This window comes from Oryza sativa, chromosome 1 (assembly GCF_034140825.1).
Source record: "Oryza sativa Japonica Group chromosome 1, ASM3414082v1".
NCBI lineage: Eukaryota > Viridiplantae > Streptophyta > Magnoliopsida > Poales > Poaceae > Oryza > Oryza sativa.
Genome location: NC_089035.1, coordinates 3203010 through 3215175, shown reverse-complemented (window position 1 = coordinate 3215175; position 12166 = coordinate 3203010). Strand labels below are relative to the sequence as shown.

The 12166-nt window shown below is 49.2% G+C and overlaps 1 protein-coding gene and 1 pseudogene across 1 annotated transcript; both read right to left on the bottom strand.

The window, feature by feature from the left end:
• Window positions 1-2855: 2855 nt before the first annotated feature.
• Window positions 2856-11270, bottom strand: LOC136353980 (receptor-like protein 6; annotated as a pseudogene).
• On the bottom strand, window positions 6225-10470 carry LOC4324069 (receptor-like protein 9DC3). Its single transcript, XM_066306746.1, has 2 exons — window positions 9865-10470; window positions 6225-9716 (listed from the first exon to the last, which is right to left on the bottom strand). Exon 2 carries the CDS (start codon window positions 8040-8042, stop codon window positions 7098-7100), a length of 945 nt encoding a protein of 314 aa, XP_066162843.1. The 5' UTR covers window positions 8043-9716; window positions 9865-10470; the 3' UTR covers window positions 6225-7097.
• Window positions 11271-12166: the final 896 nt, after the last annotated feature.

Here is a 12166-nt window from a genome sequence, read left to right as displayed (position 1 = left end):
CGGGCGGCTAGGGCGCGGCCCAATAGATTTGGGGCGGCTCGGCCGAGCTTAACGGGCCGGCCGGCCCAAGACGGCCCAAGCGCGCGCGCGGGAGGGAGGAGAGAGAGTCCGGTGGACCGGGCTCACCACGCGCGGTCCCGGGTGGGACCCGCTTGTCAGCGGCTCGGCTCACCGTGCGGAGGGAGCACGCGGCGCACGCGCGCGGGCGGGGTTGGGACGCGGTGCACGCGCGCGGTTTGCGGAGGAACGGATGCGGCGGGCCCACGCGCAGCCTCACGGCTCACCGCGGACCACACGCACGGGGAAAAACGGAGGGAGCGGCTGGCTGGGTCGGCTGATCCGGTCGCGGCCGAGGTGGCGCCGACGTGGCGCCTACGTGGCAGCCACGCGGGCCGGCGGGAGGTAGACGACGACCCGGCCGCGAATGGACGGCGGGCGACAGCGGCGAGCGGCGGAGCGAACCACGGCGATACGGCCAAAAGCGAGCACACCGGGCGGTTGCTCGAGACGAGGGGAGACGAGCCAACGGCTCGGATTTGCCGGGGGTTGCTCGATGGCGGCGGATTGCGGCGGCGGCAACCGGCGGCGGGAGAAAGGGGAAACGGCGACGAGGCCACGAGGGGCTAATTCCCGGCGGCGAGAGCATCTACGCGGCTTCGGGAACTCGACGCTAGCGTCGGATTGGACGGAACTACGCCGAGCGAGGCCGGCGACGAGCGGGTGCTATGGAGCTCGGGCGGCGACGGCGGCGAGCACACGGCGAGCGAAGGCTACGGTTGGGGCGGCGCCGGCTAGCTACGGGGGTTCTACTCGACCTACTACCGAAAGCTAGGGGGGAGGAGATGGAGCGAGGAGGGAGAACGGAGAGAGGCATCACCGAGAAGAGGAGGGGCGCTGTGACGAGAGGCCGACGGCACGGGAGTAATCTCTCCGGCCTCAGGCCGAGGAAGAGGGAGAAGAGGGCGCGCCCGGAGTCCCCTTCCGCGTCCACGAACGCACCGGCTCTCCCGGCGCTTGGCGATGGACGGCGGAGGCGAGGCAGAGCACAGGAGCGGCGGCAATGGTGAGGAGGCGAATGGGAGAGGAAAGGAAGGGAGGGGGAAGACGGGTTTAAATGGGCGGCAATGTCGGTTTGGGAGAGAGGAACCGACATGGGCGGTCAAGCCGGCGAGCTGGCGCTCCGGCTAGCGTCCAAAGCGGCGACAGAAGGTGACGCCGGCGAGGGAAAGAAGGAGAAAAGGGGAAAAGGAGGGAGAGAAAGGGGGCTCGCCCCTTTGCCGAAACGGGAAAAAGAGGAGGGAGCGGGGCGACGCGGCAGAGGAAAAGGAGAGCTCGGCCTCCGTCCCTTGGCGGCTTGCGCGCGGAGTGGCGGGGGCCGGGCGATGACGACGGCGATGACGGCGAGCGGATTGGAGCGGAGCGGCGACACGGGCGTCAGGCGCCGCAGGCGCTGACGACGGCGGCGACCGGGCGGTCGGCCACTCGGCACACGCGCGCGGGAAGCAACGGGCGGCGCGGCTGGGCAGCGGGACCGGGCGATGACGACGGCGCAGACGGCGCGGCTCGGGCGGGAAACCACGCGGGCGCGCGCGCGAGCAACGGCGCGGGGCCGGCTTTGCGAGCGGGGAGCTCGCGCGAGAGGAGGGGGCGCTCGGCGCGGTTGACACCCGCGCACGCGCGCGCGGCGCGCGGGCGGAGCGGAGGGGAGCGAAGAGAGAGGCGCTCGGCGCGGCTCTCGCACGCGCGAGCAGCGAGCGGGGGGGGGGGGGGAAACGCGCCGGGGTGGGGAGGGAGCGAGAGAGAGAGAGAGAGAGGGAGAGAGAGAGAGAGAGAGAGCGCCCGGGGAGAGGGGGCCGGGGGAGAGATGGGCCGAGCGGAAATCGGCCCATCAAACCCGAGGGAGGCAAACTAGACTTTTGCGGAGGAATTGATTTGGAGGGAATTGGATTCGGAATTGAACTCGACGATAGATCGGGGATTGAGATCTTGAGATGGCACGGACACTAGACAACAAGCAAAGAAACAAATTTCGCAATTAGGGTTTTTAAGAGATAATTTTCCCGCTAGGCGCCACGACGGAACGGGCGCTACAGCTATTGACAGTCAAAGTGTAAAATGTTTGACTTAGCATTGTTTTAAAAGTGCTTATATTTGTGGATGGAGTACTTCTTTGACTCGGAAACCTAAGATTTTTCAGCTGAAATTGCTAATGCATGCTTCCAGATAGTTGTGCTAAACTGATCCTGCTCTATCTGAAGCAGCTAGATGTTGATCGTTGCTAGTTTTGTCTTTGCTATACTGAACGTATCTGACAATACTGATACTATGTTCACAATTACTTCTACACTTCTCTCTAAAAATATCTTATATTCAAAGTCTTGTCTTTCTGGATTTACTCTAATCATATTCCTCCAGGAAAACGTGCATTAGGCAGTCTGGCAATCTTCATTGAGCCAGTTTTGTACATATCCAATTATCCAGTGCTATTATAGTTACCAAAGCAGTATATAACATTGTATGATTTCAGACAACCTCTACCTGGACTTCAGGAGGGCTTCCGCAGCAGCGACGGCGCGTGGTGGGAGCACACCAGCGGCCTCATCGGCGCCGGCTAAGCTGTCTCGTGGGAGCTAAGCTGCTGCAGCTAGATTTCAGCTTTGCTTGACCAGCAAATCAATCCGAGCGACTTCAGCAAAATTGCTACTAGTAGTATGTAATGTAACTCTGTATACGATATAGTTGATTTGATCCAGACGGAAGAGTTCAAATACGTAGTAGATTGTGGCAACAATGACATGGCCCTGGTTACAAGTTTACAACCTTTGATACAGAAAAAGGTCAGTTCAATACATGATTCAGAGGGCTCTCTGCCTCGCCGGAGACCGTCTTCTAATGGGAAATCCCCATGCTATTACAATTGCAATGGCAAATCCAAGGCCGAATCCTATTCCAGAAAAGAGGAACAACATAACGTCTACAGATTTCTTCTGGGAAGGTATCACATTCAGCAATGTCATGTTGTTGCAGCCTTTAGATAGCGGAGGGCCGCACAAAGCATCGTTCCCAAGAAATGAACTATTGGAGAATAACGAGAAATGAGGTGATTCTGGTATTTTCCCCTCCAGCATGTTGTAGGATAGGTTTAGCGTTCCGAGGAAGTCCAAGGATGCTAGCTCTTGTGGGATCACTCCTGAAAGCTCGTTTGAGGACAGATCCAAAGCCTCCATTTGGTTTAGATGACCGAGTGGAGATGGAACCGGCCCCGTCAGTGAGTTGTGTGACATGTTGAGCGCGTGTAGCAGAACTAGCTCTCCAATAGATTCAGGGATGCTTCCATGGAATGCGTTATTCGAGACATCAATGAATACAAAGGTCCTTAGTATCTTACTAATTGCGATGGCAGACCCTTTGTATGTGAGCACAATGTTAACTTGGTAGACTTGTTGATCACCTTCAAACTCCATAACTAATGTTTCATTAGTAGATTCAATCATCATCGACTTAAGTCTCATAAACCATGCCTCACTCAGTGTGCCTGAAAAATTATTGGAGGCCAGATCTAGGATCCGTAGACTAGGAAATTCACAAGTGCTTTCCTCGGCAACTGTAGGTGTCACTTGCCCAAAGAACTTGTTGGATTTTAGGATAAGGACTTGGAGTCTAGGAATTACTCTCATCCAACATGGAAAAGAATCGTTGATTTGGTTGTTTTGGATATCAAGGACCTCCAATTTTCGGCAAGAAACTAAAGATCTAGGCAAATTTCCTTCAATCCTATTGTCATTGAAATCTAGAGCCTCTAATGTGCAACTTTCATTGATATTGTGTGCTAGCTCTCCATGAAGTTGATTTTGTTTCAGATTTAGAACTTTTAACGCATTGGCATCCTCAAATAGGCAAGAAGGGATTGAGCCACTAAAAAAATTATAAGAGAGATCTAGAACCTGTATATTGTTACTACAAAATGATGATGGAATTTCTCCGGAGAGGTTGTTTCTTGACGCCTTGAAATAGGCAGTATATCCAAGTTGAGTTGAAATATTTGTTGGTATGGATGAGAAACGGTTGTTTGAGTAATCAAGCACGAATCTAGAGTTCTGGGGTAGAGGTATTGTCCCTTCAAACATGTTAAAACTGAGATCCAACCTCACTATACAAATAGGAAGAAAGGAGTTGTAGCCAACACTAGTAAATTTATTATGTGATAAGTTCAAAAAGGAAAATTCAAAATCTGTCCATTTCTCCCATGCCCAATTGGGTATGGCCCCTTGGATTTGGTTATGTGAAAGATCAACACCGCTCATTATATTATTATTTAGATGCCTCAAAATGTTTGGAAATCTAGTTATGTTACATGATGCCAAACTCAAGTGATCTATGTTGGGCAAGGATATCAGTGAAGAATTGTTTTCTCCATCTATTACAGTTAAGTTGTTGTCTGAGAGGTTTAAAACAGATAGGTCTCGTAGTGTCCAAAGTGAAGAGAGTTTGACTGTGCCAATGAAATTATTTGAATGAAGAAGGATGGTATCCAGTTGTGTTAAATTAAAGATATGTCGAGGTATTTCCCCTACAAAGTTGCAACCATAGAGTGCTAATTTTCTCATTTTTTTCATATCTCCGATTGAAGAAGGTATTGGTCCGGATAAGCCACACTGGGAAAACTCAAGGACCTCCAAGGAGGTTAAGTTTGTGGTCCATGGGGGGAACAATCCTATTAGTTCCAACCCAGAGACTTGCAATAAACTCAAAGATTTAAGCTTACCAATAGATGAGGGCAGCTTTCCAGAAAAGCCACTTGCACCAAGGTCCAGCTTCTTCAAAGATTTGATGTTGCTAATGGAACTTGGTATTCTACCAGAGAAGTTGGTCCGACCAACAAGTAAACTCTCCAAACTACTGTCAGCAGAGATATTCGGCAGAGTACCAGATAAGTCAGGATTTCTATGAAGATCAATAGTCACTAGTTTCTTGTTCTGAAATATTGAAGGCGAGACCCATCCTTCAAGCTTGTTATAACCCAGTTGGAGAACGCTCAAGGAGGATAAGTTGGCAAAGTACTCTGGAATTGGACCAGTCAAATAATTATATTGTAGGTCAATCACATTTAGTGAGCGTAAGCTATAGAGCGACCCGCAAATGGGGCTAGAGAGCACACAAAATGGCAAGCTAAGAACACGAAGATTTGTGGTATACTTGACTAGAGCGTTGCACCACTCAAGTCCTCAGTTGGAGGATATGTCCAAGTGGCCAAGACGTAGCTCCTCCAACCTGCTAAGATTTGCAACTAAGGCTGTCAAGTTTGGTAAGTCCATTTGCCATGGGTTAATGAGATAACCGTGGTCGAATAGCTCAATAAGGTCAGAACTAAATGAGATATCAAGAGAGACCAAACTATGGAGTTGGCCAATACTTTGTACAGGCACCTGACCTGCGAAATTAGACGAGGAGAGATTAAGATGGGTGAGCTTACTAAGCCGCTCGAACCCGGCGGATGGTATTTCGGACTCATTAAAGTCATTTCCACCCAGGTTGAGATACTCAAGGGAGGTTAGCTTGAAAAGCACCGGATCGAGGCTGTTGCTCTCCAAGCCACAGTCGCCCAAATCAAGCCATATCACACGGCCGTCGGCATCGCCGCAGCTAACCCCCTCCCACCGGCAGCAATCCTTGCCGGCGTTCCATGATCGGAAGGCGGCCGTGGAGTCGTCGGTGATGGTGAAGGATCGTTTCAACTGGAGCAACGCCGATGCTTGGTCCGGCAAGCATGGGACCGCCGGCGGCAGGGCTCCGGTGTGGTTGGTGTACGTAGCTGATGATGAAGAGGGGATGAGGAGGTGGAGGAGGAGGGACAGCATGAGCAACATTTTTGTCTGGGAGGTCATCATAATGTAGGATCGAATCACAAGAACTAAGCCAACCAGAGGGGGGATGAATGGTTGGTATACCCAAAAACCGAAAACTTTTAGCGGAAATAAAAGTTACCCTCGAAATCGATGGATCGCGGTCTAACCGAAGTAGTTGCGCCGGTCTGACCGCCTGATGAACGTCGGTCTGACCGATGTAGATCGATCGGTCGAACCGCCGAAAATGCCTGTCGCCGACTCCTGTAGCCGTCGGTCTGACCGCCGTGTGCCCGCCGGTCGGACCACCGAGATGCCGCCGGTCTGACCGCCGGTGCGCCGCCGGTTAGACCGCCGAAACCCGGTGAAACACAAATCGAAGAACTCTTAAAGTGGATGACGACTTTATTACTTCTCTCTGTGTTTACAAAGTGCACCAACAGCACTCCTTACAAAAATTTCGACTAAACTCGAAACCCTAACTCAAAACTCAACTCAATTGCTCTCTAAAGCGATACCGGGAAGCCTCACGCTCCCCCTCTATTTATACATAAGGTAGGCAGCCTAAAGCCACGAACCAAACTCATACTAGGAGTCCTAAACACCTTAGGAAACCCACTAATACAAGAAAGAAACTTTACATAACCAAACGTACCAAATTTGGACTCCTTCCAAATTCGACTCCGCATCCCATACGCACACAATTCCTCCATCGTATGCCATATGGAATCTCCATTAACCACGTGCATCAACTCTTGCCTAAGTATCCCGCATGATCTCTGACCACCACGGACGTCGTCTTATCCTCAAGCCGACTCCCGGTCCATCACCGCAAATACTCTCCCGAGACATCGAGTCACCTATACATGGAACAAACAAAGAAACCATATTCCGAGACCAAGCTATCTCCAACTTGACTCATTAGCAGCAAACAATAGTATTACATACGTATAGTATCCATCTAGAAGCCATAATCATGGAATAAACTCGGATATCCAAATAAACAACCCGAAACCGAAAATGTAATGTAACTCTGCAGCAGCTAGATGTCAGCTTGCTTGACCAGCAAAATCAATCCGAGCGACTTCAGCAAAACTGCTACTAGTAGTATGTAATGTAACTCTGTATACGATATAGTTGATTTGATCCAGATGGAAGAATTCAAATACGTAGTAGATTGTGGCAACAATGACATGGCCCTGGTTACAAGTTTACAACCTTTGATACAGAAAAAGGTTCAGTTCAATACATGATTCAGAGGGCTCTCTGCCTCGCCGGAGACCGTCTTCTAATGGGAATTCCCCATGCTCCTACAATTGCAATGGCAAATCCAAGGCCAAATCCTATTCCAGAAAAGAGGAACAGCATAACATCTACAGATTTCTTCTCGGAAGGTATCACATTCGGCAATGTCATGTTGCTGCAGCCTTTAGATAGAGGAGGGCCACATAAAGCATCATTCCCAAGAAATGAACTATTGGCGAATAACGAAAAATGAAGCGATTCTGGTATTTTCCCCTCCAGCCTGTTGTAGGATAGATTTAGCATTCCGAGGAAGTCCAAGGATGGTAATTCCTGTGGAATGACACCTGAAAGCTCATTTGAAGATAGGTCCAAAGCCTCCATCTGCTTTAGACGGCCGAGTTGAGATGGAATTGGTCCTGTCAGTGAGTTGTGTGACATGTTGAGCGTATGTAGCAGAACTAGCTCTCCCATAGATTTAGGGATGCTTCCGTGGAATGCGTTATCCGAGACATCAAGGAATACAAAGGTTCTTAGTATTTTCTCCATCATGATGGTAGACCCTTTGTTTGTGAGCACAGTGGTCACTTGGTAGATTTGCTTTTGATCACCTTCATATTCCATCACTGATGTTTCATTACCAAAATCAGTTATCATAGACTTTAGTCTTGTAAACCATTCTTCTTTCAGTGTGCCTGAGAGGTTGTTTCTTGATGCCTTGAAATAGGTAGTACCTCTGAGTTGAGTAGAAATATTTGGTAGTATGGACGAGAAATGATTGTTTGAGTAATCAAGAACGGTCCCAGAATCTCTGGGTAGAGGTATTGGCCCCTCAAACATGTTAAAACTAAGATCTAACAGTTCAATATAAAAGGGTAGGGAGACATCATATCCAACACTAGTAAATTTGTTGTGTGAAAAGTTCAAAAAGAAAAACCCAAAGTCCATTTCTCCCATGCCCAAAGGGGTATGGCCCCTTGGATTTGGTTATGTGAAAGATCAATGCCATTAATCTCATAATCTATATGCCTCAAAATGTTCGGAAATCTAGTTATGTTACAGGACGCCAAGCTCAAGTAATCAATATCTGGGTAGGATACCTGAGAAGAATTATTTTCACCGTCTATTACACTTAATTTGTTGTATGAGAGGTTTAAGTCAGATAGGTTTCTTAGTATCTGGAATGAGGCAAGTTCGACGGTGCCAACAAAATTATTCGAGCAAAGATGGATGGTATCCAATTGTGTTAAATTGAAGATATGTCGAGGTATTTCCCCCCAAAAGTTGCAGTCATAGAGTGCTAATTTTGTCAACTTTTTTAAATCTCCAATAGAAGATGGTAGAGTTCCATATAAGCCACAATGGGAAAACTCAAGGACCACCAAGGAAGTTAAGTTTGTGACCCATTGGGGAAACAATCCTACTATCTCTAGACCGGATACCTTCAATGAGTTCAAGGATGTAAGCTTACCTATTGATGATGGCAGGTCTCCAAAAAACCCACTTGCATCAAGGCCCAGCTCTTTAAAAGATTTGAGGTTGCTAATGGAACTTGGTATTGTACCAGAGAAGTTGGTGTGACCAACAAGCAAACTCTCCAAGCTACTGCCGACAAGGAAATTAGGCAAAGTACCAGATAAGACGGGATTTCTGTGAAGATCAATAACCACCAGTTTCTTGTTCTGAAAGATTAAAGGAGATACCCATCCTTCTAGGTTATTATACCTGAGCTGGAGAACAGTCAAAGAGGAGAAGTTGTTAAAGGACTCTGGAACTGGACCAGTCAAAAAGTTGTATTGTAGGTCAATCACTGATAGTGAGCGCAAGCGAGAGAGCGATTCACAAATGGGGCTAGAGAGCTGGCAAAACGGCAAGCTAAGAACATGGAGATTTGGAGTATAATTGGCTAGAGCATTGCACTACTCGGTTTGCTGCTCGGATATGTCCAGGAAGCCAAGATGCAGCTCCTTCAAACCGCTAAGGTTTGCAACTAAGGTTGTAAAATTTTGTAGATTGAGCTGCCATGGGTGAGTGAAATCACCTCCAAACAAATAACTCCCGTCAAATACCTCAAGGGAAGTGCTTCTATGCTTCTTAAAAAAAAAACTGCACGAAAGTTAAAGCACGTCAATGGTGAGGATTAAAAGTTGATTAACCGAGTAATCACCATTAGCAAGGGGCAATTTCGTCCAGAAGTAAAAGCCCATATCCGTATCCACATCCCTTCTCATGGATTGATTCGCGGCCAGCGCGCGGCAGTTCTCACGACGCATTCCGGTGAACAGCGCCGCACGCCCGCACCCTTTCCTTCGCCGAGAAGCGTCCTCTACCCCCTGTAACTGTAAGAGTGTTTTCCCCTTCCGCTACTAACCACGCCGTCGCTGCTTCCTTCACCGGCGAGCTCTCTCCTTCGGGGAGCTGCGTGTTGACGTGTTGTGTAGGTGGTGCTCGTCGTCGTGCTTTCAGGTTCGTCAATAGTCTCGTGGTTCAGGAAACATGGCTGGTTGGCTGATTCATTGAGCACAACACCCTCACTCACCATTATCAACACCTTATTCTGCTTCTTCATGATTCTCGGCAGAGATTGCCAAAGCTTCCATGTCCATTTTATTCCTCAGTATATGGTGATACCTGATATGCATTCAGAATTGAACTGAACTTAACACAAGGCTGATCACAATCTTTTGAATTTACATAGAATTGGTTGTATGCGCTGATCCTATCCGTCTCGGACTGTTCGCGGCCGCGTGCCTATATATAAACTGCGTCGGCTTCTTACCGGCCGCACGAAGAATCGATGGCGATGGAGATTATGCAACAGCTCGCCGCCGCCGCCACGGCAACGGCCCTGTGCCCTGAACCATCTCTGATGGCGATGACGACGGCCGGCGCAGATGGAGGCCGCCATCGCGACGCTGCATGGCAAGAAGCAACGCCTCCGCGAGGCCTGCGACAGCCTCGTCCTCCACTCGCCCATCCTCCTCCCCTTCCGCTGGTCCGACCTCGACTCCCACCTCTCCTCCCTCCAGTCCTCCATCCACGCCCGCTTCAGCTAGCTGCAGGCCCTCCAGGCTTCCCGCCCCGCGGCCCCCGCCGCCGCCGGGAGCCATGGCGAGGACGTCCAGGAACAGGGAGAGGACGAAGTGATGGCAGCGGCGGCGGCGGAGATGGTCCCTCCGTTTACGGTGCTGCAGGTCAAGGAGAGGAGCCCGCGGAGGCGCCGGCATGCGCGAGCATGGACGCCACAAGGCTGTCGTCGAATGCCGCCGGCAAGCGTGCCGGCGTCGGGCAAGATGGGTTCGTTCGACCCGGTGGGATGGCGGTGCCGGCGGCGGCGGCGAAGATGGCGCCTCCGTCAAAGGTGCAAGTCAAGGAGGAACCAGTCGATTCTGATATGCGGACAGGGTGGGCTAGATATGGTCAGCTTTTTCTTAGGACAAAATTACCCCTCGTTAAAGGGGATTACTCTGTTAATCAACTTTTAATCCTCACTGTTGATGTGCTTTAATTTTCGTGCAGGTTTTTTTTAAAGAAGCATAGAAGCACTTCCCATATCTCAATTATTTCGGAGTGAAAGGAAATGTCAAGAGAGACCAAATTTGTGAGTTGACCGATACTTTGTGCAGGCACCTGACCAGCGAAGTTGCAGGTGGAGAGGTTAAGATGGGTGAGATTATTTAGCCGCTCGAACCCGGTGGATGGAATTTCAGACACATTGAAGTCATTTCCGCCCAGGTTAAGATATTCTAGAGAAATCAGCTCGAAAAGCGCCGGGTCGAGACGGCTGCTCTCCAAGCCACAGTCCCCCAAATCAAAGCCATGTCACGCGGCCGTCAGCGTCACCACAGCGGACGCCTTCCCACAGGCAGCAGTCCTCGCCGGCCTTCCATGATCGGAAGGCGGCAGTGGAGTTGTTTGTGACAGAGAAGGACCTTTTCAGTTGGAGCAGAGCCGCTGCCTGGTCAGGTAAGCATAGAACCATTGGTGAGAGGGCTCCGGTGTGATTGGTGTACGTAGCTGCTGATGAAGGAATGAAGAGGTGGAGGAGGTGGATGTGTAGGAGCAGCAGCGACGGCAAGAACAACGTTTTTACTGGGGAGGCCACCATAATAGCAGCTTAGTTTGATTGCGCTAACTGTAGAGATACAGTTGAGTGTAGCTCTACTTCTACCTTGCTCCCTCATTTTTATACACGAATTAGATACCTTTGCCTTGGTAAAAAAGAGAGAAGAAAGAGGATCAACCGGCCAGTCACGGGTCGAGGACATCTAGTGAGAATGATTTACAGGAAATATCAACTAATCAACACGAGGTAATGGATCAAATTTTTCAAAGGGTCGTCATCCTGATTAATTTCCTGAAGTTTAGCAACTTGGTAAACGGTAAACGGTAATTATCCCAATCAGCATGCAGGGGTAACATTCATACGCAACGTTCTACGCACGGCCTTCCTGCAGCCATGGGCCGCATGATGGAAGTTTACAGCGAGAACAACTTGTGGGCCGGAGAAAATTAATGTACCAAGTTGAAAGGGCCGAATAATCAACGGCCGGGAGCAAAGCTCCCTACATTCTCACAACGATCTCAATCGACCGATCAATTCCAAGGCTATACTACTAGGCTAGTTTTATTTACCTGTTCGGCTGTTCCAACATCAGCGTGGTCGTGAGCGTTGATCAACTCCGTTTAGTTACATTTATGATAGATATCATAAAAACGTATCATGTTTGAAAACACCATAAAAATAGTAATTTGTTAGAGGACACTTTCGACTCAAATTGAAGAGCAAAATTCTTCAAAAAAGACGAGAATGCCACTAGAGTCAAAAGCTTTTAAGTTGAGACTAGAGTGGAGATGTAATATGATGTATTTGGGGTGGTGGCAAATTAATTTGGAGTTGCATAATTTCTAAAATTTTACTCTAACGTCATGTTTAAAGCATGTGGTTCTGAGGGTATTCTTGTCTTTCTTAAGAATATATCTCTCCAATTGAGTTCTTTTGCAAATTATTAGTTTTTTTAAGGTTTTTACGATGTTTCCTAGTAAATTACACAAATTTTGAGCGCCACAAGTAGCAAAAT

What these genes read in the sequence shown, in the direction of transcription:
- LOC4324069 (XM_066306746.1), bottom strand. Translation starts at nt 8,042, where the DNA reads ATGGGAGAAATGGACTTTGGGTTTTTCTTTTTGAACTTTTCACACAAC.